Source organism: Rhinopithecus roxellana, chromosome 1 (assembly GCF_007565055.1).
Source record: "Rhinopithecus roxellana isolate Shanxi Qingling chromosome 1, ASM756505v1, whole genome shotgun sequence".
NCBI lineage: Eukaryota > Metazoa > Chordata > Mammalia > Primates > Cercopithecidae > Rhinopithecus > Rhinopithecus roxellana.
This window is the reverse complement of record NC_044549.1, coordinates 105,930,662-105,958,478: the sequence shown is the minus strand read 5'-3', so window position 1 is coordinate 105,958,478 and position 27,817 is coordinate 105,930,662. Positions and strand designations below refer to the sequence as shown.

Sequence of the window (27,817 nt, the reverse complement as noted above, 5' to 3'; positions counted from 1 at the left end):
GGGGTCTGTGTTTCTTCTTCTCCTCACCTTATGCACATTATCAGCCCCAAGTACCATGCATGGGGCCCAGGAGATGCTCAGTAGCATTTATTGAATTTAGTTTTTAGACCTCGTTAAAAAGCTACTCAGGCAGTGAACTGGAAGGGGACGCACCTCTGTAAGATTTGGCTTGGAAAGGTAGGGATAAATACAGTCATGGAATCTGTATATGTCAGTCTTATGAATGCTTAGATTCAGATGTAAGAGAGTACGTGCAGGTAGAGGTAGGGGTGTGGCTGACAGGGGAGCTCTCTGCTGTGAAATCAGCAGGCTAGTGTATTTCTTTAGGGACACTATGGACAATTCACTTATTTTTGATGAGTCTCAGTTTCCTCATTTTGTAAAATGGGCATGCTGTTTCCTGATGATGTGAAAATGACATGAAATAATGTTTGAGTGATAAACCATTCAAATATTTGTAGTCCCCAGCATGTAAATGGGTACTTAATAAACACTAGCTGCTATTATTACCAACTGATGTTTATAGAGTTAGTTAAAAACTCTGCAGAATTGGAAGGAATATCATCAGAGACTCATAGTGGACCCCTTGGGGCTACTGTGGGCACATACAGATACCCATCATGCAGTCTACTAATCGTAAGGCACAGCCAGGATCTGTCAGGCTTTTTACATTTGCTGTTTTTCATAAAGTCTTTACTCTCTGTAGGGAGGCAGTTGGATGGCATTGACCCACCCAGGATGGGGTAGCTGTAGGACCATGTTGTAAAGGAAATCAAGTTCATTTAAATGCTTAGGTTTTGTTGTTGTTGAAGGAAAAAAGTCACTTTCTAAAACCAAGACTGCAGAAAGTCAAACAAGGCAAAAGTCAAGCAAGCAAGGAAAACATGCATGAATGGCTTTCTGTTGAGATCCAAGTGTGCTGAATTTATGTTGTTGATGCTGATCACAGTCCAGCCAGAAGCGTATTGTGCTTCAGAAGCTAACACATTTCCTACTGGACACCCAAAGGAAGCGTTGCTAGTCTTTTACAACTAGTATTTTCTTTTTTTTGAAATAATGTGTTGGTAAAAGTTTGGTTTCTAGTAACATAGTTGGGAAAACAAAATTGTGCATCCAGATATTTAGATTTGCTGTCACTGAGAAGGGGCAGTCACACATTGTTTAGATTGGAATGGGCCTCTTGATTTGTTTTTGAGTATTATGCGACTTTTTTTTTTTTTTTTAACTTTTTTGTGTGTGTTCTTTTTAAACAACGAGCCGGGTTTTAGTGTTATGTCATCTTATTTAGTTTTTCCCTGGCCTGTGAGATGCATGTTTTTCTTTTTCTTTCTTTCTCTCTCTCTCTTTTTTTTTTTTTTAAACATCTTTTACTTTTTAGACAAGGCAACCAATGCTAGAGAGGATGAGAAATTGTTGAGGTTGATACCCACCTCACTGATGGAAGAAAGGAATTGGAATCCTAAATAATTCCAATTAACTAGTACAATCCAAATGGTACTCTTAACTAGTACATCCTATTTCTTGTACTGTTTATTTAAAAAATGATTTGATTTCAGGGAACAATATAGCTGAAGTAACAAGTTTCAGATGTAATGAACAATTTTCGTGAACCATTTCCAAATATGAATATTGGTACATTTATGTGGTGGAATAATCTATTAATTTTTTAAAACTTGCTTGACAATTTTAACATAGTAAACAGTATTTTAATTAGAAAATTCAAATCCTCAAGTTGAGCACCCTGGCCTTGGTAGGATACCACAGACTTTAGAACAGTTCAGACCTGGTTTTCAATCTTGATTTTGCTGCCAAGTATTTGAGTGGCTTCAGATCTCCCTTATAATCTCCCTTAATGTCAGTCTGTCTGTAAAATGGCCTTACTAATAGACTCCACTTCGTGTAGTAGTACATGATAAGCACTTAGTAAATGCCAGTTGTTATGTTCTTGCCTGGACAACTTTTGGTTTTCAAGTGAGTAGAACAAAGCACCATCTTCTAGAAATTTGTAATTCCTTCTTATCTGTATGTTACTTTGATCTTCATAAAAGGCAAGCAGTAAAGTTTATTGTTCATTGAATTTTGGAAATTAAGCAAAATATTTTAATTATAGCTTGAATATCCCTTATCTGAAATATATGAGAGCAGAAGTGTTTAGGAGTTTAGACTGTTTTCAGGTTTTGGAATATTTGCATTATATACTTACCAGTGGAGCACCGCAATCTGAAAATCTGAAATGTGAAATACTCCAGTGAGCATTTCCTTTGTGCATCATGTTGGTCTTCAAAACGTTTCAGATTTTGGAGCATTTCAGATTTTGGATTTTCAGATTAGGGATGCTCAGTCTGTATTTTAAATATGAGAGACATGTACTTGTTAAGGACTTTTGGAGAGATTTTACTTTGAAATTATGGATCAGCCCTTGTATGACTTTCTGTTATGCAATTACATATTTCTCAGAACTCCTCTATTTTTTTCATTCGTATTACTTAAATGTTGACTGAGGATTAGAAGATGCATATTTTTGTTGAAGTGCAAATACATGACAAACCTAAATTAAAAATTAGTTGATTTAAATACTCAGAGAGGATTGTCTTATCTGTCTTGTTTCTTCCCAGAATTAGATCTCATCTTCTTTTTATTTATTTTTTTTTTGAGACGGAGTCTTGCTCTGTTGCCCAGGCTGGAGTGTAGTGGCACAATCTCAGCTCACTGCAAGCTCCACCTCCTGGGTTCATGCCATTCTCCTGCCTCAGCCTCCTGAGTAGCTGGGACTACAGGTGCCTGCCACCAGCCTGGCTAATTTTTTGTATTTTTAGTAGAGACGGGGTTTCACCATGTTAGCCAGGATGGTCTCGATCTTCTGACCTCGTGATCCACCCTCCTCGGCCTCCCAAAGTGCTGAGATTATAGGCGTGAGCCACAGCTCCTGGCCGATCTCTTCTAATTTTAACTGCTGCTTTACAAAAAGGAAGTTGCTTCCATGGTATATATTTGGTTTATCTGATGTCACAAGACCTAAAGACTATCAACATTGATTGTAAGGATGTGAAGTTAGGAAAACTTGCCCCTTTCTCAGTCAGAAATCAGCCATCTCAAATATCTTTTGGAAATGTATATATGCAAAATATTTTTTAAACTTTTTTTTGTTTTAATTTTTCTTGTAAGAGACAGGGTCTTGCTCTGTTGCCCAGGCTGGAGTGCAGTGGTGCAATCACAGCTCATTGCAGCCTTGAACTCTTATGCTCATGTGATTCCCTGCTGAATAACTGGGACTATAGACACACGCCACACACCTGGCTAATTAAAGATAAGGTCTTACTGTATTGCTCAGGCTGGTCTTGAACTCCTGGGCTCAAGTGATCTTCCCGAGTTGCTGGGATTACAGGTGACCATGTCTGGGCCACCATGACAGGCTTGGAAATGTTCATATGTATAAAGATTATAAAAAATAAATACCATTTATGCTTTTGTCATAAATCTTGTGAATTTATGGTTAACAGTGTTAGGCCTATTACCTTATATTGGTGACTGTGACCCGGTACAGCAAGGTTATGTTCTATTAGCAGTTAAGATCAACTTTTTTACTTCTGTGGCTTGCAGTTCATCCAGCTCCTCACAGTATGCCTCAGCTTGCAAACTATATGACTTGTTATTATAACTACACTACATATTATTCCATATTATTTATTGGTGCTGTAATATGAATAATATCTTTCTCCAAATGTGACCATTTTGTTTGACCTTAACTAAGAGTGATTGGTTTCAGTTGTAAATATGTCCTTTTAGTCTAAGATTAAAGAGCTGTTAAGAGCTTTATTCAGTATCTTAAGTCCTTTTATTTTTAATTTTAAAAAAAATTTCAACTCTTTTTACTTAGCTGTTGCTGATAGTAATAAGTCATTGATTTTTTCCCCCATTCCTTTTTATGGTATTTTATAACCTAAGTAATGTATTAGGAAATTTCTTACTTTAAACTGGTAAAAGATCTCACCAAGTACCTCCTAATTTCTAAAGGAAGCCTGCCTCTCATATGTAGTTGTCAGTTATTTTACCTTCTTTATTTGTTGAAGGAGAGAAGACCTGTGGTTAGCTTCTACAACTATTAGGTTATTGAATTACTGAATACATTGAATTACGGAATTAGGCCTCATCTATCAGATCTGTGCCTGCTCTTCTCCGAGAGAGAAGAATGTGGCAAATCCCCCGATGTTGAACATCTTTCTTCACATGTGAGATGGCTGTAGTATAGATGAAGGTAACGTCATTAATTATGATTATTTGCTACAGAATTAATACTTGTACTATTTTGCCACTGTAGATACGCCCCAAGTTCATGAGGCCAGATAAACAATGCTGTTATTGAGGGACCTTACTGATTTTCGAATTTTGTGTCCATTCATCTTCTCGTTTGTTGTCACTGTAGAAGTTTCTTCTTGTGATTGTTGTATATATAATACAGGAATACATTCTTGATATTAAATTTCGTTCAGCCCACAACTTGGACCCCGTCCTACTCCCCTGCCCAGATGGGAGGTATTTTGGCATAAGAGCGCTCTCGGGAGACTGATAGCTTGAGTTGGACTCAGATTTGACCTAGTAGCTTTGAGACATTTGACAGTTATTTAACCTTTAGACTCTAGTTTGCTCAACTGTAAAATGATAGGATTGTCATTAAAGCATTAGAACAGGGCATACTATAAAACAAACATATATACCAGCAGTAACCACTGTTAATTTTGGTCCATATTTGGTTCACTTTCAAGAGTTATGTTGTGGCAAGAGGTCCATTACTTGCCTAGGGAAAAAATAGGTTTCAAATATCTTTTGGAAATGTAAATATGGAAACTTTCATATACATATATGAACACTTAACTATAAAGGTTGGAGGACATAAATGAAATTGCTTTCTGCATAATATTCTACAGGATTTTCTTTCCTTTACTGCTTAATATTGTTCATCATTTTTTCCTTGTTTATTTTTATCTGGTCATGATGCTCAACTCTTGTATTACTTCTAATAAAGTTTTCTAGTTAATTATCTTGGTTGGTGGGGGGTGGGGGTGGGGCATAATCATTTTATGCAGACTGTAGTGACACATTGCCATATCCTTTCGGATATTTATTCCTGTCTCTTCTCATTGGTTAACGCTTTCAAAATGATGCTAAGTGATAGTGTTGAGGCCAGCACCCTGGACTCATTACATGAGGAATGGGAATGCTTCTAGCGTGTCACACTTAGTCAACTGCAGAATTAAGTCAGATACTTTTCATATTAATTAAGTGCATCTCTAAACTTTATCCCTGTCTACCTTGTTTGTTCCTTTGGTTTAATGTAACAGCGTATTGCTTTTACTCTTTGATTTAAAAACATCAATTGAACCTGCTCTGCACCAGGCATTGTGGAAGGTGCTGAAAATAAAACCATGAAAACGACATTAAGTCTGACATGTGTTAGAGGCAGAATAAGTGGGACTGTGCTCCAGGTAATATTATATGAGCATCTAGAGGCAGAATAAAGTCTCTGGTAATTCACTCCTGTGCTTTTATTTTCTGTGTATCAGTTAGATTAGAAGTCTAGTTTGTCCCTGGAGAGGGATAGAGGGTGGCAATGCCTGGCTGGAGTGGTGCTGGGCAGCAGGGATCCTGGGCCTTGTGAGCCACTCAGGAGATTTCCATGTAATGGTGATCCTCCTTTTATAAATAATCTTGATTTACCCGTGATGTGAGCAGCAACATGGTGTAGCAGAATGTGTGGGGGCTTTGGAATTAGCACAGCCTAGTGCTGTTTTCTAGTTCTGTGCCCATGACCATCTTAACTTCTTTGAACCTCAGTTTTCTTATCTTTGAAATGGGAATAGCAATACCTGCTTTCGGGTTCATTAAGATTAGAGATGATGTGTGTAAAATTTCCAGTACTTGCTCAATAATTTTTGCTTTTGAGACAGGGTCTCGCTATCGCCTACAATCATACCTCACTGTAGCCTTGAACTTCTAGGCTCAAGTTCTCCTCCCATCTCAGCCTCCTGAGTAGCTGGGACTGCAGGTATACACCACCATGCCTGGCTTTTTCTTTCTTTTTTTTTTTCTTTTAAATGAGGTGTCACTACATTGCCCAGGCTGATCTTGCTCCTCCTGGCCTCAAGCCATTGTTCCTGCTCGGCTTCCCAAAGTGTTGGGATTACAGGCATGAGCCACTGCACCTGGCCAATAAATATTTTTTAATTACTGCTACTACCTGCACTTGAAAACTTAAAACTGTTAATATTATTATTGCCATGATTACATGTTTTAATTTATGCCAGGGCTAGACCTATAGTTTATTATTTTTTCTTTGACCTTAACTTTATATGCCAGGGCTCAATTACTCCCTCCCCTCAGCCTACCTCTTGTTCTTATGTACCTCATTCACCTGTTACTTAAAGCTAGAGAGGCACACTTACTTTGTTCAACTTCTTGATATTCATTAGAAAGTGCCATGAGAATGGCTTGAACCCAAGAGGCAGAGGTTGCAGTGAGCTGAGATTGTGCCACTGCAATCCTGCCTGGACGAGAGTGAGACTTTGTTTTCTTTTTTTTTTTTAAAAAAAAGAAAGTGCCAATATGAAAAGCTGCCTGTTTCTGCCCCGGGAAGACCTGAACCCTCCTTTTTAGTGTTTGGAATGAAGTACTTCCTTTTGATTATTCTCAGTGGTGCGCCTCCAGGGTGGTACCTGAGCCCTCCTAATGTTTATTTAATGCCAATAACTGGAGATCTAATAGCCACAAAGCTGTGTTGTGAAATGTTCTTGTTAAGTAGGAGTAAATATTGCAGCATAAGGGAGCAATATACTCTAAGGCTGTAAGCATTGAGGAGGGTGGAATCAGGAGAAGCCAGAGGCACTGGGGGTGCATATAAAAGGCTATTGTATATTGTGTACCCTGGAGGGAAGGACAGAGTTACTACCCAGGTTTTTTTGACACACAGGTTTTGCTTTACCTGTCTTGTTCATTTCCAAGAGTTACCTTGTGGCTAGAGCTCCATTACTTAGCTAAGTGACCTTGGACAAGTTATTTGCCATCTCGTTGCCTTGGAGTTTCCTTATTTGTAAACTGAGGGTAATATAACCAACTTATAGGTTGTGAAGATTGAAAGAAATAATTCCTGAAACACATTTATTGCAATGTCTGACTGTAAATTGGGTAGGCACTCAGTACATGTTAATTATCCTTATTACTACTACCTGTAAATTTGGTAGTCTGTCATCATTATTGATTTTCAGCATGATTAAACCCATAACTTAATCCACAAGTTATTTTATATTAAATTTTCATTAGAAGCAACTGAAAAGATTTACATGTAACATTAAGACTTCCAATTTTTTGTTTTTATTGTGTCTGCTATGGTCTGCTATAAATCCCATGACTTTAGTCCATGACTAGAATAAGCCATAAATACTGCAGAAAACCTATTCTAAAAAATGAGTTTTTGGCTGGGCGTGGTGGCTCATGCCTGTAATCCCAGCACTTTGGGAGGCTGAGGTGAGCAGACCACCTGAGGTCAGGAGATCTAGACCAGTCTGGTCAACATGGTGAAACCCCATCTCTACTGAAAGTACAAAAATTAGCCAGGTGAGGTGGCACCCGCTGGTAACCCCAGCTACTTGGGAGGCTGAGGCAGGAGACTCGCTTGAACCCAGGAGGCAGAGGTTGCAGTGAACCGAGATTGCACCACTGTACTCCAGCCTGGGTGACAGAGCGAGACTGTAGAAAAAGAGGGGGTTTAATCATAAGAGAAACATATACTTTATTTGGTCAGGGCTGGTCTAGACCTTTGGAATCTGAAATGTTTTAGAGCACATTGCACCTAATGAGTACCTGATGGAGTGAATTTTTTTTTTTCTTACATCCAAAGAATTGCCTGAAATTTAAACTGCCTCTCACAGCTCCAAATGCAGAGTATAACAATAAAGCTGAGAGGATGGGGTACTGTAATTACCCCTTGAAGGGGAAGAAGGAAAGCATGGTGAGAGACACTGTCTGAGGGCTGAGAATGACCCCTCTTGGATAGGACTTGGGATTTACTGCTCCCATGCACCATTGACCTTCCCTTTCCTGTGTTCCATTGCAAGCCTCTCCCATCTGCCCTTCTTATCTGTATGTCTATAATCAGACATCGAAATATGGCCCATTTGCCTGCAGAAAAAATGGAAATAAAAACAAACGAAAAATTTTCATAGTTCCATTGCTGAAGATATTCTCTCTGAGAAGTTAGTATAAGTCATTGTAAAACTTCTTTGATAATATCATTTTTTTAAAATTATACTTTAAGTTCTAGGGTACATGTGCATAACGTGCAAGTTTGTTACATATGTATACTTGTGCCATGTTGGTGTGCTGCACCCATCAACTCGTCAGCACCCATCAATTCATCATTTATATCAGGTATAACTCCCAATGCAATCCCTCCCCCCCCCCGCCCCCATGATAGGCCCCGGTGTGCGATGTTCCCCTTCCCGAGTCCAAGTGATCTCACTGTTCAGTTCCCACCTATGAGTGAGAACATGCGGTGTTTGGTTTTCTGTTCTTGTGATAGTTTGCTAAGAATGATGGTTTCCAGCTGCATCCATGTCCCTACAAAGGACGCAAACTCATCCTTCTTTATGGCTGCATAGTATTCCATGGTGTATATGTGCCACATTTTCTTAATCCAGTCTGTCACAGATGGACATTTGGGTTGATTCCAAGTCTTTGCTATTGTGAATAGTGCCGCAATAAACACACGCGTGCATGTGTCTTTATAGCAGCATGATTTATAATCCTTTGGGTATATACCCAGTAGTGGGATGGCTGGGTCATATGGTACATCTAGTTCTAGATCCTTGAGGAATTGCCATACTCTTTTCCATAATGGTTGAACTAGTTTACAATCCCACCAACAGTGTAAAAGTGTTCCTATTTCTTCACATCCTCTCCAACAACGGTTGTTTCCTGACTTTTTAATGATTGCCATTCTAACTGGTGTGAGATGGTATCTCATTGTGGTTTTGATTTGCATTTCTCTGATGGCGAGTGATGATGAGCATTTTTTCATGTGTCTGTTGGCTGTGTGAATGTCTACTTTTGAGAAATGTCTGTTCATATCCTTTGCCCACTTTTTGATGGGGTTGTTTGTTTTTTTCTTGTATATTTGTTTGAGTTCTTTGTAGATTCTGGATATTAGCCCTTTGTCAGATGAGTAGGTTGCAAAAATTTTCTCCCATTCTGTAGGTTGCGTGTTCACTCTGCTGGTAGCTTCTTTTGCTGTGCAGAAGCTCTTTAGTTTAATTAGATCCCATTTGTCAATTTTGGCTTTTGCTGCCGTTGCTTTTGGTGTTTTAGACATGAAGTCGTTGCCCATGCCTATGTCCTGAATGGTACTACCTAGGTTTTCTTCTAGGGTTTTTATGGTATTAGGTCTAACATTTAAGTCTCTAATCCATCTTGAATTAATCTTCGTATAAGGAGTAAGGAAAGGATCCAGTTTCAGCTTTCTGCTTCCAAAATTGACCACATAATTGGAAGTAAAGCACTCCTCAGCAAATGTAAAAGAACAGAAATGATAACAAACTGTCTTTCAGACCACAGTGCAATCAAACTAGAACTCAGGACTAAGAAACTCAATCAAAACCACTCAACTACATGGAAACTGAGCAACCTGCTCCTGAATGACTACTGGGTACATAACGAAATGAAGGCAGAAATAAAGATGTTCTTTGAAACCAATGAGAACAAAGATACAACATACCAGAATCTCTGGGACACATTTAAAGCAGTGTGTAGAGGGAAATTTATAGCACTAAATGCCCACAAGAGAAAGCAGGAAACATCTAAAATTGACACTCTAACATCACAATGAAAAGAACTAGAGAGGCAAGAGCAAACACATTCAAAAGCTAGCAGAAGACAAGAAATAACTAAGATCAGAGCAAAACTGAAGGAGATAGAGACACAAAAAACCCTCCAAAAAATCAACGAATCCAGGAGTTGGTTTTTTGAAAAGATCAACAAAATTGACAGACCGCTAGCAAGACTAATAAAGAAGAAAAGAGAGAGGAATCAAATAGACGCAATAAAAAATGATAAAGGGGATATCACCAGCTACCCCACAGAAATACAGACTACCGTCAGAGAATACTATAAACACCTCTACGCAAATCAACTAGAAAATCTAGAAGAAATGGATAATTTCCTGGACACTTACACTCTCCCAAGACTAAACCAGGAAGAAGTTGAATCCCTAAATAGACCAATAGCAGGCTCTGAAATTGAGGCAATAATTAATAGTCTACCAACCAAAAAAAGTCCAGGACCAGATGGATTCACAGCTGAATTCTACCAGAGGTACAAGGAGGAGCTGGTACCATTCCTTCTGAAACTATTCCAATCAATAGAAAAAGAGGGAATCCTCGCTAACTCATTTTATGAGGCCTACATCATCCTGACACCAAAGCCTGGCAGAGACACAACAAAAAAAGAGAATTTTAGACCAATATCCCTGATGAACATCGATGCAAAAATCCTCAATAAAATACTGGCAAACCGGATTCAGCAGCACATCAAAAAGCTTATGCGCCATGATCAAGTGGGCTTCATCCCTGGGATGAAAGGCTGGTTCAACATTTGCAAATCAGTAAGCGTAATCCAGCATATAAACAGAACCAAAGACAAGAGCCACATGATTATCTCAATAGATGCAGAAAAGGCTTTTGACAAAATTCAACAGCCCTTCATGCTAAAAACGCTCAATAAATTTGGTATTGATGGAACGTGCCTCAAAATAATAAGAGCTATTTATGACAAACCCACAGCCAATATCATACTGAATGGGCAAAAACTGGAAAAATTCCCTTTGAAATCTGGCACAAGACAGGGATGCCCTCTCTCACCACTCCTATTCAACATAGTGTTGGAAGTTCTGGCTAGGGCAATCAGGCAAGAGAAAGAAATGAAGGGTATCCAGTTAGGAAAAGAAGAAGTCAAATTGTCCCTGTTTGCAGATGACATGATTGCATATTTAGAAAACCCCATTGTCTCAGCCCAAAATCTCCTTAAGCTGATAAGCAACTTCAGCAAAGTCTCAGGATACAAAATTAATGTGCAGAAGCACAAGCATTCTTACACACCAGTAACAGACAAACAGAGAGCCAAATCAGGAATGAACTTCCATTCACAATTGCTTCAAAGAGAATAAAATACCTAGGAATCCAACTTACAAGGGATGTAAAGGACCTCTTCAAGGAGAACTACAAACCACTGCTCAGTGAAATAAAAGAGGACACAAACAAATGGAAGAACATACCATGCTCATGGATAGGAAGAATCAATATTGTGAAAATGGCCATACTGCCCAAGGTTATTTATAGATTCAGTGCCATCCCCATCAAGCTACCAATGAGTTTCTTCACAGAATTGGAAAAAACTGCTTTAAAGTTCATATGGAACCAAAAAAGAGCCCGCATTGCCAAGACAATCCTAAGTCAAAAGGACAAAGCTGGAGGCGTCACGCTACCTGACTTCAAACTATACTACAAGGCTACAGTAACCAAAACAGCATGGTACTGGTACCAAAACAGAGATATAGACCAATGGAACAGAACAGAGTCCTCAGAAATAATACCGCACATCTACAGCCATCTGATCTGTGACAAACCTGAAAGAAACAAGAAATGGGGAAAGGATTCCCTATTTAATAAATGGTGCTGGGAAATATCATTTCTTTTAAAGTAGGCGCAGAACCTATTCCGTTATTCCCACCACTCTATCCTAAGGAAAGGATGGCATCACTTGACAGGTTTTATGATATTTAAGAAATAGTGGACATTACATTCTTCGTATGTAGCTGGTATTGGAAAATATTTATTGGTTAAATATAAGATTTTGAAATGCGTAACTTTTTATAGGCATAATTGATAAAAGGACAAGAAAATTTTTGTGCTGAAATTTTATATTTCCTAAAAGCTCAGTCTTTTCAGCAGCATTTTCCTCAAGGCTTTAATTTATGGGTTTCTTAATTCACTTAATTTCTAAAAATCAGAAATTGGGACTACAACTGCAGCAGGTAGCCCGCAGAAATTTCTTCAGATTGAGACCTCAGATGTCAGTAAGTTGGGGCAGATGTATGCTCCCCTCCGAGGAGATATCGAAGAGGTGGAAGGCTAGACTTACTTATTCCTCCACTCTAGAAATGTCTTGTTGCTTTATGATTACTTGTCTTTTAGTGTTTTCTCTCTAGAAGGTGAGCATATTGAGGATAGGGACAAGATCTTTAAAATTTTGGTTTCCCCAGTGCCCACCATATTATGGGTACTTAAAAAGAAAGCACATTAATGGGTACCTTTGGAAGTGAGTTGACTCCTTCTTGGAACTTGTTTTCTAGCACATTACCCCAAACCCCAGTGGTGACATCTGGATGTGTTCAAAAGAACTCTTTTCTTTATGTGTTCTTTTCTATGCATCTCTAGGTGAAGACATGTCTGTTACTTAAATTGGATGAGTCAAATCGTTGAGAGACAAGTGTACCTTTCCATATTCATTGGATTTTTATGAATCTGTTTTAGGAAATTATCAAGGACCCAACTCTTCTGCACAGACTTGGAATTCCAGCGGACATTTTGTAAATTTAATTTTCTTCAGTGCACAGTATACACATAGATACAGTGTTTGCTTTATTTCACTACATTGTTTAACATGTAAGCAACTACCCTATTCTTCTTCCAAAGAATTGACCAGTTTTTCTAGTAAATTGTTTTCTTGGCAAGTCATTTTTTATGATTATCAAAAAAATTCTTTCCTAAATGATTTTAAATTCTTAAGTGATTTTACTTTTAAAAGATTAAAAAAAAAAAAACACTTCTATTTTCTCGGTGGTTAAGTTTGCTGGCAATCTTTTTTAAAAGCCATTTGGAGATTTGTCAAACTCCTAGGCTAATTTTGTATTTGGAATCAGCATCTAAGGATATTATGTTGTAGATATTTTTTAAATATGTATTTTATTTCTTTGGTATTAAAAATAATATATATTCATTTAAAATTTGGAATACATGCAAAAGTATAAAATGAAAGTCACATTGGTGGGTCTTTTATCTCAAGCATGTTTAGAAATATAAAAGTGAAATATATTCTTTAAAAATAAAAATTGATAGTTGTAATTTCAGCTCATCATTAGTGCTTTTATATAAGTGTAGAAATCATTGCCATGTCTTTCTTTCCATTTTTTTTCTTTTAAGACACAGGGTCTGACTGTGTTGCCCAGGCTAGCCTCAAGCTCCTGGTCTCAAGTAATCCTCCTGCCTTAGCTTCCCCAGTAGCCGGGACTACAGGTGCATGCCACTGTACCTAGCTCATTGTCTTTTTTTTTTTAGATGGAGTCTCACTCTGTTGCCTAGGCTCGAGTACAGAGGCATCATCTTGGCTCACTGCAGCCTCTGCTTCCTGGGTTCAGGTGATCCTCCTGCCTCAGATTCCTGAGTAGCTGGGACTACAGGCATGCACCACCATACCTGGCTAATTTTTGTATTTTTAGTGGAGATGGGGTTTCACCATGGTGGTCAGGTGGTTAGGCTGGTCTTGAACTCCTAACCTCAGGTGATCTGCCTCCCGAAGTGCTGGAATTATAGGCGTGAACCACTGTGCCTGGACTATCATTTGTAATAACCTTTTCTGGTAGTCTTAAAGGAATAATTTTGCTTATTTTATGTAGCATTGTGACCTTGCAATAATAACTCAGTGGAATAAAGACATGAAAATGTAAAAATAACATTTTAATTTAGCGAAATGATTTTTTTTTTTAATGAGGTAAGTTAAAGTTGCTTGAGATGACAAGACACCTAAAGGAGTGAAGACTATATGAATTAGGAGAGAGAAAATGTCTCTGCTTGTTTTCTTTGCATCTCCAGGAGCATAATTTAGAGATTAGAGCAAGCTGATTGAAAATGATTGTGAATGCTCTAGGTGTTATAACAGTGCTTCCTTATTTTACTTTTTAAAATTCATTCGGACTGCTGTTGGATGTATGCCATAAGATAAACCCAATAGTTTGCCCTCAATTAGATTGAGTTTTTTTGTCATTCGTAGGATTTCTGTAAGTGGGCCTGCTGAGTGGCTTTGTTCATGATGTTCCCACTTGAAATCCTTGTTTACTAGTGAGAGAATGCAGACAGTAAAATTGTAAATAAGTGAAGAAAACATTTTCAGATAGCAGCATTCACTGCTAAGCAAACGAAATAGCGTGATGTTTGCAAGGGTGGCCAGGGTACCTCTGGTCTGCCTGAATCCTCCAGATTTTAGGGGAGAGAAGGGGCTGCTCTGTGAAACTTGGGGTTAAGGAATGCACTGGAGGGAAAGGGCTGCCAACACTGAGGCCCGAGGTGGAAGTGGGCATAGCATGTCTGAGGGGCTCAAACTGGAGTGTAGCTAGAATGTGGCTGAGGAGAGAGAAGCACTCTCAGCTTTCTGACCTGAATGGTGATGCCATTTTCTAAGAGAAAGTACACAGGACAAGAAATGTATTTTAGGGGTAGGATGAGCTTAGTTTGGGGTCAGGTGATTGTTGTCAGCAGGTGGAGGTGCCCAGGAAGTGGATGGGTTTTAGTAGCTGAGGGGTGAGTTTGGGGTTGGAGGCATGGGTTTAGCTTGCCTCTCATCACAGTTGGGGTAACTACTTTCAGGTTTCTGTAAGGGTAAAATGAGATCATATATATAAATAGGGCAGAACACAGTGCCTGGCACATAGTCGTGTAAGTGGAGGTTATACCCCAAGGCTGCAGGAGGGTGTATGATTTCCACTATGTTTAGACAGGTCTTTTCTGTCCTTTACATTTTTTTTCTATTTATCAAAAATCTTACATTTTTCCTCCAAGGCCGATTTACATTTTTTCCCCCATAATAGAAACAGTGTTTTTCTTTTGCATGATAAAAGCAGAAAATAAAAATATCCTATAGTCCTCTCTCTGGATAAAACTGTGGTTAACAGTGTGACTATATGAAGGTTCAAGACCACGCCTTGAACCTTCTCATAAAACCTGCCTGTCATAAAACCTTCCCTGGGTTGTCCCTGTTGATGTGCAGTGTTTTCTGCTGTATGTTCGCTGTTTGGTTCTTATCTCTTGAGGAGTGTAAGCTTCTTGAGCAAGAAAATGTGCCTTCCTATCCCTAACAGCACGTAACACTCATGCACGTTATGGGTGCCCAGATCGGATTTGTCTTTCTCCTGCCTTTTCAGAATCATGTATGCTGTGCGTACACTGTGCTCAGCTTATTGATCTTCAGAGTGTCATGTGTGATGAATTTGTGATTGTTTTCTCAGAGATGATGTGGGCACACTGGCTATTGTTTTGGTTTATAAAGGGGATGTGGTAATGTGATTTGTTTTGACTTCTCTTTTGTTGTAGTTCATTCAGTAGATCTGAAGAAATCTGTTCTCCCACCTACTTGTTGAGACATTACCGATCACATACAGTTCCTCTATATGTCTCACTAATTTCACATAGATACTAAATCTCACATAAAATCTTCAGTGGGAAAAGAAGTTTTTAAATTTTAAAATCACCTGTTTCTTTTTTTGTAGCACATTTTAATGTAATGTTGAAGATGCAGTAGAAAAAATCTTTGTAAATTTGCATATGATGCATATTACTGCTTAGACTAATAAAAACTGAAAGCATATTTTTAGGATAACTCTTTTTGTTATCTTTAATGTTCTAAACCTATAAGCATGTGGTCCTTCACTGGATTGACTTTTATATTTTTATCTTTATGTAGGTTAGAGTGAATCTGGGAAGAAAATCCTCCCAGTTTACTTTCTGTTTGAAATGTTATGTTCAAACATTTCTTTCACTTGTTTTAAATTAGGAAAACAGAACTCCCTTTGAGGTATCTGCCTCAGGTAACTCATTTCTTTGGTTTGGGTAAACGTGTTTAAATGACAAAATTTAGGGTACGATGAATAAAAATCTTGGAATAAACTCATTTCATGATGTGAATTGTTTGCTAGCGTCTAAAGCTGATCAGGGATACTTATTCTGGGATTCTTGGATGGCTTTTCAGACTGCACAAACCTTCCGAAATATGCTAAGTTCATGCATGTATGTATGTTCTTCTGTGGAGTGTGCTCATAGCCATATCGTAATCTTAATTGAGTTTATGGATTCTAAAGTATTAACTTTCCACATAGCCTGTAGTGCAAATGCTGTGATTATCTAGTTTTTCTGGCATAATGTTTATACCCATGGGGACATATTAAAAGCTTGTAGTTTATGTCCTGTTGGTCAGCGTCAATCCTCTAAAAGGAAAGGACAGATCGTACACAAGTACCATCTCATTGCTTACCACTCCCTGCACCCCCATCCCGCGACTCACGTCTCTTGGGTCCTCAACATCCTCTCACCGTCAGTCGCTGGTGCCTATTTCTAGGCCATGGCAACTGTGGCTGACAGTTCTGGTCGCCATGCTGAGCCCTACCTAGACCTGGTTGCTGTCCGTGGTTGACTGTGTCTGCTCTTAATTGTTGGTTCTTTTTGGTGCTGGGCTGTCATTTTTTGTGTGTGTTATTTCCATTGGGATGGGTGTCTTACCAGCATTCCAGCATCCCCTCTGGTTTGTTCCTTCTAATTTTGTATTGGAGTGGGTCACTGGATAACCTGGCTTGTTAGAATTATTTATTGAATGAGGCATTGAGTGAGTGGGGAGTCTGAGGGTGCCAACAGTAGAGTGATGTACTTTGACTTTGTGACAGCTGTTCTTGGCAATCAGTGGTGTTTTTTTCCCTTACTGTTTGGTTTTGAAATTTGAGTTCTAGAGAGTAGTTGGGGCTAGGTTATGTCCCTGTGTAAGTGAAGGCATCCACAGGGAAGCTCTGATTCTTTTGGAATTGTCACAGATTCAGTGTGAGTTATTTCTTTCCTTGTATAGGTTTATTCTTTGTATTTCAATTAGAAATGATTTGAAAGCGCTTTCTAAAGCTACTATAATAAAACATGGAAGAAAGCTTTAAAGCGTTAGATATTCCCTTGCTTGCTTCCTGACTCCTGCTGGGTGAATGTTTCATTTGATGTGGCTGGTACCCCTCTCTGTTGGTCATTAGGTTGCGCCCAACGATGAAGCTGTGGTGACGCTGTTATGTGAATGGGCCGTGAGCTGCAAACGGTCTGGCAAGCACAGGGCCATGGCTGTGGCAAAACTCCTGGAGAAGAGGCAAGCAGAAATTGAGGCAGAGGTAGGTTCCATTTTCTTTCTGCTTGTTGAATGGCCTAATGTAAAAAATACTGTTTTGGGGAAGATCATTTTCTCTTACCCTCATTATGTTATTCTTTTGCTCTTGAGGAAAAAAGGGAGGATGTAAAAATTCACGTAGGGAAGATTCATATAGTAGAATCTCTCTAAATTGATGCAGCCATTTATATTCTGAACTAATTTAAAAATGGTGTCTTTTAAAATAAAACTTTAGCCTGGGCACAATGGCTCACACCTGTTATAATCCCAGTGCTTTGGGAGGAGAAGGCAGGAAAATCTCTTGAGCCCAGGAGTTTGAGGCTGCAGTGAGCTATGATGGTGCCACTGTACTCTAGCCTGGTTGATCGAGACTCTCTCTCTACAAAAGTAAATCAAAGATAAAATAATAAAATTTTAGCATCTGATTTAGAACAAGGAAGTTTCTTTGCTATGTTGAAATATGCGTATACACAACATACATACACATGTGCAATATACATGTGCAAATGTGTATAAGATATACCAACTTTTATGAAATTTACAACTACATATTTTAGTGGATTTGGATATACTTTTTTGAGGCAGTTATGATTATGATATTATAAATACCAATTTGTTTTGCTTTTGAGATTATATTCTGGTCCCAGAGAGAGCAATTACAGCCTTGAAAATAAATTATAAGGGAGAAAGCAAAACTAAGTTCGTCAACATTGCTTTTATTGCGGGGAATTTTCTAAGCAGGCCTTCTTTTCTGCCTGTGACTGTTAGCAGGGATGGCTATGGGGAATGTGTGTACATCATCTGACCAGGTCCTTGTCATCTCTCACCTGGCAACTTTGAGGCATCTTACCTCATCTCTCTACTTCCTCTACACAGCAACTGCCAATCTTTTCAAAATGTAAATAGATTACATTGTCCCTTTACTGATACTCTCTGTGTCTCCTGACTGGCCTTTGTAGCATCTCCTGAGCTACCTTACCTGCCTTTTCCACCTCATCTTGTGCCCTTCTCCTCGGGGTCACAGCTCCATTCACCTTGGTACTTCTACCCCTTCAATACAGAAAACACACTGTGTCACCTTGAGGCCTCTGCTCTTGTTGTTCCTTCTAGGTGGCAGACTCTGTTCCCAAGTCTGCATGGCCAGCCTCTTCCTGGCATTCCCGTTTGAAGAAGTATTCCTTCCTTTCCAGCATTCCTAGCTCAACATGTGTCACCTGGGAAGGTCTTCCATCACCACGTGAACAGAGTTATCAGCGTTCTACCCCTCAAGCACTCTTTCTCACGTCACTGTTATACTTTCCTTGTTGCAGTGCACATTCATCTAGTTAATCTGCTTATTGTTTAGTACCTAGCTTCCCCCTCTAGAAGGTGAGCTGGACAGGAGAAAGCTCACTCATCTTGTTCAGTGTTGGGTCCTTGGCACAGAATAGTGCTCCGTGCATAGTAGATGCTCAGAAGGTGTTGGTTCCTTGACTGGATGAGCCTTAGCTGGCTCTCTGTGTTGCTGATAATACACCTCCTTCTTGTGAAGCTAGTAAAAATGAAATAGGAAGAACATTTTATAGACATTTTTTTCTTCCTGTGAGGAAAGTTGTATTCACCAAAACTAGAAGATCATATTGTTGAAACTGGGACTTGAAGATACTGTTGTTAAGGTGTAAGCTAAATGACCCATTGTACAGTGTGCAAATTAGGAAAAGCCTTTCATTGCTTTTCTTCCATACATTATGAATAGTTGGACTATTCTGTGGTGAATTGCAGTCCATAAACTTCAGCAGCTAAAATGGAATTTCTCAAATATTTCATTGCTCCTTCTGTATTGTGTGTTTTTTTACACCACTTTTCTCCTGCCTCTATTCCAGACATACAAACATACACATTCCCCTTTCAGAAGAGGTTCACATATAGATTACCCTGCAATTTTAATAGCCTAAGTGTATCTATATCTAAAAGTGTATTATTTCAGGGATATTTAAAATTGATTTTTTGTTAAACATCACCATCTTTAAAATTTGACTTTCACAAAAAGAGAATAGATTGGAAAAATATGATATTCTTAACATAATTAATATTCTTGATATTGAAGAGTAATGAAAATGGGAATTATCAAAGGAAAATAACAAAGAATAGAAAACAAGTTTCTGGTCTTGTGTAAATTCTGTCTTTAAGAAAATAGAAGTTAAATAACTTCCATAGAGGTATTTCATGAACTGTGGACATTCCCAGAGGTTCTGAGAGATCTTATTGGTGGAATGTGATGAATAAGTTAAAGAATATTCTTAGGGGAATTATGTTAGCATTCTCATTTGATACCATGTTTCTCCAAACACACTAATAAGTAAACCCTCCTGACAAAAACAATTCAATAATATATACCCCAATATTTTTCAGGGAGAATACAGTTAAACATGAACTATTTAAAAATGAAGACAACCTGAAATTATTTTTAGCAATTTTGCATAGGGATAATGAATAGTTTGTTGTACCATAATATATGTAGTGGGCACTCATAGAATACTGTGCAGAGTTTATAATTCACATGAATAATGTTTTTCAGGGGTATTTTTTGAAATCATTTGAGTCGTTCTGGGGTAGTTTTTTCCAACTTTTAGAAATTATATTCATCTGAGATGCATGGTCCCTTAAATAAGTACAGACATATCAATTAATTTTACATGTTTTACCTGAGCACTTAAATGTTAGTAACAAATTAACGAATTCATGATCCATTATGGCTATACTTCTGTAATTAACTTTGCTTATTTATTTTTAATCTGTAGAGATGTGGTGAATCAGAAGTCTTAGATGAGAAGGAGTCTATTTCTTCATCCTCTCTTGCTGGATCCAGTTTGCCTGTTTTCCAGAATGTGCTGTTAAGGTTTTTAGATACACAGGCCCCCTCTTTGTGTAAGTACAGAAAGCTCTTTGCCTCTAGATCTTAAATAAGGCATTGATTTTTTTGTTTAAAGCTAATTCCTTTTTTAAAAATTTGGATCTTATTTAATATTCTTGGCACTGAATATAATGTATGTTTTACTGAGCAAAATTTTGTGGCATGTTTTTTAATGGAGACTTTTAGGCAATTTTAAAATCAGTCAAGCTTCAAAGACTTTAAAATAATTTTAAAAAGTCACCTCACTCCTTCATGTAAGGAAGTAAGGTCCTGTGACATTTGTCTGTATATTGATTGTGGTTTGGAATTTTCTTCTTTTTAGTAGTTTTCTAAATTTCTGATTTTCTAGTTCCTGCTCTTAAATATGGCAGTGGGGGGAATCAGGTAACAGTACTCTGTAGCCAGAGACATGGTACAAGGAAGTAATTTATAGATGCCTGGCTGCTTCACTACACTCTCTGGGATGTTTATGTCATCTCAAGCTCTTTTTCTGCCTTTTTAGTGAGGAGTTCAGGGTTTCTGAAATAGCTACCTGGTGGGTTCAGACTGTGGTGAACACTTGAAATACTGTGTGAACTCTGAAGCTCACAGCTTTGATACTATTCTGAGATTTTTCATAGACAAAATGCAGCAGGGAGGATCTTAAGATAGACAACAGAAAAATGGCAAAAAGTAAAAAGCAATAGAAAGGGGAGAAAAAGGTTGGGGAGGAGGAAGTTGCTTGTGAAGAAAGAGGTAAAGCAACAACAAACAGTACTCTTTTGAGTCCTCTGAGGAGGGGCCTCATTTTGGGTTGAGTGAGACCTGCGGGTGAGGTTCTTTGAGACAAGCGGCTCTCAGTTATTTGGTGGCTTCTAGGCTAGAAGGAGAGCAAGCGCTGGAGCTAATCTAGTCGTTGGAATATAGGGAGGAGTAATTCTTGGAAAAGGAAGCAGAAAAGTGAAAGGACAGAAGAGATCCCTGATAGCAGAAAGTATATTGTCAGGCATGAAGTTAGCAGTTCTAACTTACCTTGTATCCTGGGGGAGACAGACATTTGCCCTTTGCTTGCCTCATTTCTTCACCATTATTGTTCTCTCTTTAGGAAAAACTCCTTACTCCTGTGCCTTTGCTAGTTCATCTGATTTACTGTCTGTCAGAAAAAGCTGATCTGTTCTCTGAGAGAGGCTGCTCAGCACTGAGTTTGGTAGGGAGCAAGAGGAAACATTTAGGCTCAAGGTTTAGGGAACTGAGCTTAAGCTTCCTTGGATAAATGTGTCTCCTATTGGTGTTTGTGAATGTGATGGTAGCAAGGATTGAGCTTTACAGGTTAGTCTTAAAAATTTTGAATCTTATCTTAAAGGTATAGACACAAAACTTTAGAGTGCAGTGACAGTATTGAAAGTCATAATGTGAGTTAAATAGGCTAGTTATGAATAAAAATAATCTGCCGAGCTCCATCTTTGTGTTCTTTTTATTCAGTTACTCCTTTTTCTTTTCAGTGGATCCTGCTTACATTTTTTCAAACACCATTTATATTGTGGTTCAGTTGTAAAATCTCCTTTGAAAATGTGCACCCATATTCTCACAACTGCACAGATGCACTCAAGCTAGAAAAAACCATCATGAACTGTTCTATTAGTAAAACCAGAGGACAGCAGTCTAGTCCTCCTGTCTTTTTTTCTGATCCTGAAATTTTGCTTGTTTACATTAGTACTTGAATGGCTATTAAGGACTACTTTTTTTTTTTGGATACGGAGTTTCGCTCTTGTCACCTAGGCTGGAGTACAGTGGCATGATCTTGGCTCACTGCAACCTCCGCCTCCTGGGTTTAAGCAATTCTCCTGCCTCAGCCTCCCAAGTAGCTGGGCTTACAGGCATCCACCACCATGCCCTGCTAATTTTTGTATTTTTAGTAGAGATGGGGTTTCACCATGTTGGCCAGGCTGGTCTCGAACTCCTGACCTCAGGTGATCTGTCCACCTTGGCCTCCCAAAGTGCTGGGATTAGAGGCATGAGCCACCGCACCTGGGCAGGGCTACTATCTTTAAACTTGTAATCATGTTTACCATACTGGATGTTTTTCATTTATAGTGGGACAATCAAAACCTGCCTGTCAGTTCTGCCCAAAAATCTAGTGCCTCAGTAAATCTTCCAATAGATTTTTTTTTTCCAAAAAGATTGATTGTGAAGAGTAATGAAAATATTAAGCCTTAGTAATTAGTTATTTTTCTATCACCTGGTCAAGGAATTCTTGATTGAATTTGTTTCTCTATAGCGGACCCAAACAGTGAATGTGAAAAGGTGGAATTTGTGAACCTGGTGCTGCTCTTCTGCGAGTTCATCCGCCATGACGTCTTCTCCCATGACGCATACATGTGTACCCTCATATCTCGAGGAGATTTGTCAGTCACTGCCTCAACCCGGCCGCGGTCACCAGCAGGGGAAAATGCAGACGAACACTATTCAAAGGACCATGATGTAAAAATGGAGGTACGGCCCTGGATACGATGCCCCGCTTTCCCAGAACCTAAACTCTACTGGGAATCACATTCAGATGGGTCACATAGTAGTGGAAGAGTGATGGCTTTTTGTTGTGTTCTTTTGCCCCAGTGGTTATTTATCTCTACATCTCAAGAGGGAAAGATATTTACACTGTAGCTTCTTATGTCTTCCAGAATTTCCCTTTGGATGCTATAAAACTGTAATGAAAATATTTGACAGGCCATAACATTTTTCATAGGATTGAAATTATGCACTTTCAGTTCTAGATGTTTCTAATCTCTAGTTTTTCTTTAACATCGTATCTCAAAACTGGACTTGTTTTGACCTTTAAGTGTCAGCTGAGTTTTCATTCTAAGAATCATCTTTTCCCTAATGTAGCATTCATTACTTATATCACTCTTTTATTCATAATGGGAAATTCTGTGTTAGTCACAACACATATTTTCATTTCAGTTAATTAAAAATTTAATCTCTATTTCTCAAATGTTATAGAAGTGACCTTTTCAACAAATTATTTTATGCTATAAGCGTGACTTTATAATTTTCTGCCAAATTCTGGTATGTTGGATATTTTGGATATTGTTCCAGATACTTACTGAAATTTTCAAGGCAAAAAAGATGGAGGTGGTGATGGGAAGTTGTAGAAAATGATGAGAACTTGTGACAATTGCTTAAAAACTGACAGTTTAGGCCGGGCATGATGGCTCATGCTCATAATCCCAGCACTTTGGGAGACTGAAGCGGACATATCACTTGAGGTCAGGAGTTTGAGACCAGCCTGACCAACATGGAGAAACCCTGTCTGTACCAAAAATACGAAATTAGTCAGGTGTGGTGGCGTGTGCCTGTAGTCCCAGCTACTCGGGAGGCTGAGGCAGGAGAATTGCTTTAACCTGGGAGGCAGAGGTTGAAGTGAGCTGAGATTGCGCCATTGCACTCCAGCCTGGGCAACAAGAGCAAAATTGTCTCCCAAAAAAAAAAAAAAAAAAAAAAAAAAAAACCCTGACAGTTTAGGCAATATACCATTATATTTTAGAAAAACAGTAGCTACACTTATAATTAAAAACCTGGTAGTAGAATTGCAAACATGGGTTCATAGTTCATACTGTTAAGGTTTGTTTTCAAAATGGTGTCGGCTTGAAAATATTTAAACACTTTTCTAACCTTATTGACAGTAGGAATTACAAGGCTAAAAACTGAAGTTCTTTTACCTGTTTACATGTTTTCTATCCTGCTTTTTCTTTTCTATTCTATAGATATTAAAGTGTCTTGTATCTCATATAGAGTCTTATATTTTTCTTAATAAGAAGAGTTGGTTAAAGTATGTGATGGAAAATAGCCCAAGGAAGGAAATTATGGATGCTTGTTTTTTATCAGGATGTTTGCGTGCTCTTCTCTTAAAATATCATGGAAGTTAAATTTTCTCATCATGAGGGAAAAGAATGTGACTGTTCAAAGCAAGACATGTCTTAAAGCTTCCTTGAGTTTGTGGGGGAAGAAAACAGTATGGGGAACAAAAGACAGAGATGGTTAAAAATCCCACTGTCATGTTTTAGCTTCAGTTTCTTGATGAACTCCAAAACTTACTATGTTACTTTCTTTCTCTGGCGATTATCAGGAACAGAGTATTATGGCGCATATGGGCATTGACTCAGGAACCACTAACATTTTTGATGAAGTAGACAAGAGTGACTTTAAAACTGACTTTGGTTCGGAATTTCCAGTAGGTTCAATCTTTGATTCTTATTGACAGTTAAGAGTTAACCCGCCCCCATCCCAGCCTGTCTCGATCCTTCTGTTTCTCAAAATGACTTGCGCATTTGTGTTATGTAATCTTACCATATTCCTCCTTTGGTACAATTATCATCTGACACAATTGGGTCATCCTCAGTTTTGGTTGCATGGCCTACTTTGTAAATTCTAACACTCCTGTCCTCCTAGTTGGCTGTCTGACTCTTTTGTTCATTTTGAGGTCATCATCATCTCACTAATGTGTGAATGTAGTTTCACCATGACAGTCCGTGTTGATTTGCTATGTGTATCTTCAGCTTCTATATAATAGCTTTGGTGGCTTTGGGCTTATTATACATTCTTCTACTTTATTTCAATATAATTATAATGTGTTCTTCCTCGTGAATCACAATATATAACTTAAAAAAAATATTGTTTGGAGTACAGACCAAAATCTTTATGTCTATTATTCATTAGTCTTACTAGTTTATTATTATGTATATGTTTCTGTAGGAAATGTAGCCCTATGAGGAAAATGCTTACCCATAATTCTGCTTTTATCTTTAGCTTTCCAGGTAGTGTAGACACATTTCTTATGTGTGTGGTTGTTATTTTCTCATCTACAAAATGGAGGGGGGTGATCACAGATTTGTACTGATCTGAAAATGAATTTTGCGGAAATTAACAAAATTTCTTCATATTTTTTACTCAGTGGTGAAGTAGGAAAAGGTGTATAAGTGTCTTATATGTGTGTTTTGGTATGTAGCACTGTGGTTTGGTTTTGCTTGCTTTCATTTACAATCTCCAACATTTGTTTTACATGACTTAGATTTTTTCTCCTATGCCTGGAGAGTCCTGTGAGAATGCCAACACTTCCTTGGGCAGAAGAATGTCAGTTAATTGTGAGAAGTTGGTGAAGAGGGAAAAGCCAAGGGAATTAATTTTTCCATCCAATTATGACCTCCTTCGCCACTTACAGTATGCAACACATTTTCCTATACCTCTGGTAAGTCATTGCTTCAGTTAATCCACACCCTGATTATTTTATTATAAGATCAATAACTGTTGAATGTCAGATTATTCAACTATTTTCTTGACTAATACATAATGATAGCAGGTGAGTGTTTTGCATTTGCTTCTGCTTCTGTTCTAATTCTGATCTTAAGCTTATGTACTGATGTTGTCCCAATTTGTAGTGATACTAGTGGCTAATTAGATTTAGAAAATGAGATTTTCTATATTAGTATCCTTTTATTAAAGAACATGTGAGTCACTGTAGGTGATGTCTAAATGTGTTTTTTTTTCTTTCCTTTTTTTTTGGGACGGAGTTCTGCTCCTGTTGCCCAGGCTTGAGGCAGTGGTACCATCTCGGCTTACCACAACCTCTGCCTCCCAGGTTCAAGTGATTCTCCTGCCTCAGCCTCCCTAGTAGCTGGGATTACAGGCACCCACCACCATGCCTGGCTAATTTTTTGTATTTTTAGTAGAGACAGGATTTCACCATTTTGGGCAGGCTGGTCTCGAACTCCTGACCTCAGGTGATCTGCCTGCCTTGGCCTCTCAGAGTGCTGGGATTACAGGCGTGAGCCACTGTGCCAGGCCTAAATGTGTTTTAATTTGAAAGAGAATTTACCAAGTAACTTTTATGTGCACTGTATTATGGTAGGTACTTCTAGTCAGTAAGACTTTTGAGGCATAGGAAAAATGGGAGACAAACATCTATAAATGGCAAACTCTCAAATATGTGCAATAATTGAGTAAAAACTCAAAATTCTCACTGAAAGGTGAGCCAATTGACATTTCTGGGCACCTTCCACTCTCAAAGAATGAGTATTGGAGAGACCAAGAGCATTTTAGTTGAAAAATTGGGTAAGACTTCATAGAGGCTTGTACAAGACAGGCTTGGATTTGGACTGATTGAATTTAAGAATTGTATAGCAAATGGGAAATGCTTGGCAGGAAGTTTACCGTTTGAGTCTTAGCAAAGTGATGTGCTTTATTCTAAAGGGTAACGAAATTGGTTTCTTAATATTAGAAATAAAAATTGGGTCAAAATTTGAAAAAAGTTTATTCTTGGGTTCACTAACTTTTTCTCTGGATTTTAATTTTAAGTGCAATTTCAGTGAGTCATTTTTCTTCACTGAGTGTTACTTTTACATATAAAAAGCATAATTGGGCCAGGAGCGTGGCTCACGTCTATAATCCCAGCACTTTGGGAGGCCGAGATGGGCGGATTACGAGGTCAGGAGGTGGAGACCATTCTGGCTAACATGGTGAAACCCTGTGTCTGCTAAAAATACAAAACATTAGCCAGGCGTGGTGGTGGGCACCTGTAGCCCCAGCTACTCGGGAGGCTGAGGCAGGAGAATGGCATGAACCCGGGAGGCGGACTTGGCAGTGAGCCAAGATCACCCCTGCACTCCAATCTGGGCAACAGAGTGCGACTCTGTCTCAAAACAAACAAAAAAAAGTCAATGTAGGTGTATTATGTTATTTCCTGGGTGTCTTCTAGGAGTTTTGTCTGCAAAACTAAGTATTCTGTTTGTTTGTTTGTTTGTTTATTTATGTATTTATTTTGGTATTTTGGAATATCTCCTGAAATGACTTTCAAAATTACCAAACCCATATATTTTTTTCTTATTACCGTTAAAAGTCTCTTGTTTGGTAATTTTTTTATGTCCAGGGCCATTTCAAAACTTGTCAAATTATCAAACCCATATTTTTTTCCTTATTACAATTAACAATCCATGTTTTGTTAATTTTTCTGTGTCCAGGGATATCATTTATCACTGCCTGAATAATATCTATAATTTTCAACTGTTACCTATAGACATTATTCATTTACATTATAATGGAATAACCTCACAGTTTCTTTAGGGGAGCAGAAAGGGTAGCTTTGTATTTTAGAGATGTATCCTGAAGAATTTATAGATGAACTGTCATGTCTGGGATTTGTTTTTAAAATATTCAGGGTTAAAAAGGGAGACGATATTAACATCCGGAGTTTATTTAATAGTAATATACCAATGTTAACTTCTTAGTTTCAACAAATATACTGTGGTTCTCTTAAGTCATTTACATTAGAGGAAACTGGCTGAATGGGTATGGAACTCTGTGCACTATTTTGCAACTTCTTTGTAAATTGGAAATTACTCTTAATAAAAATTTATTTAAAAGAAAGAATAAAGGGGGGATGATAAATTAAGCAAAGATGGCAAAATGTTGAAAAGGGTTGAAACTGGTTGAATGGTTGAGGGCTGTGTGTTCCTTTCTTGGGTAAACGGAGCTTTGCAGGTCTCTCTCCCAGGTGTCTGGGTGTCAGAGCAGGACACTAAGCCTCAGCTTCTTTATTCTGTTGTTCCCGTGACCTTGGTTTTACAGCTTTTCCCTGCATTTAACATTCTGCTTCCTTGGAAGAAAGAGCTTAAATGATTTTCAGTGACCATGTGTCATAATGAATCATGAGATAATTTAACTATAACA

The 27,817-nt window shown here is 38.3% G+C and overlaps 1 protein-coding gene across 1 annotated transcript in view; it reads left to right on the top strand.

Moving 5' to 3' along the window:
* LOC115896892 (mediator of RNA polymerase II transcription subunit 12-like protein) overlaps positions 1–25,361 on the top strand; it is a 106,367-nt gene extending 81,006 nt beyond the window's left edge. Inside the window, exons 12-16 of the mRNA XM_030928695.1 lie at positions 17,099–17,230; positions 20,007–20,133; positions 22,377–22,591; positions 24,222–24,326; positions 25,164–25,361. Coding sequence (XP_030784555.1) covers positions 17,099–17,230; positions 20,007–20,133; positions 22,377–22,591; positions 24,222–24,326; positions 25,164–25,361 — 777 coding nt within the window. The remainder of the gene's footprint in view (positions 1–17,098; positions 17,231–20,006; positions 20,134–22,376; positions 22,592–24,221; positions 24,327–25,163) is intronic.
* The last annotated feature ends 2,456 nt before the right edge of the window (positions 25,362–27,817 follow it).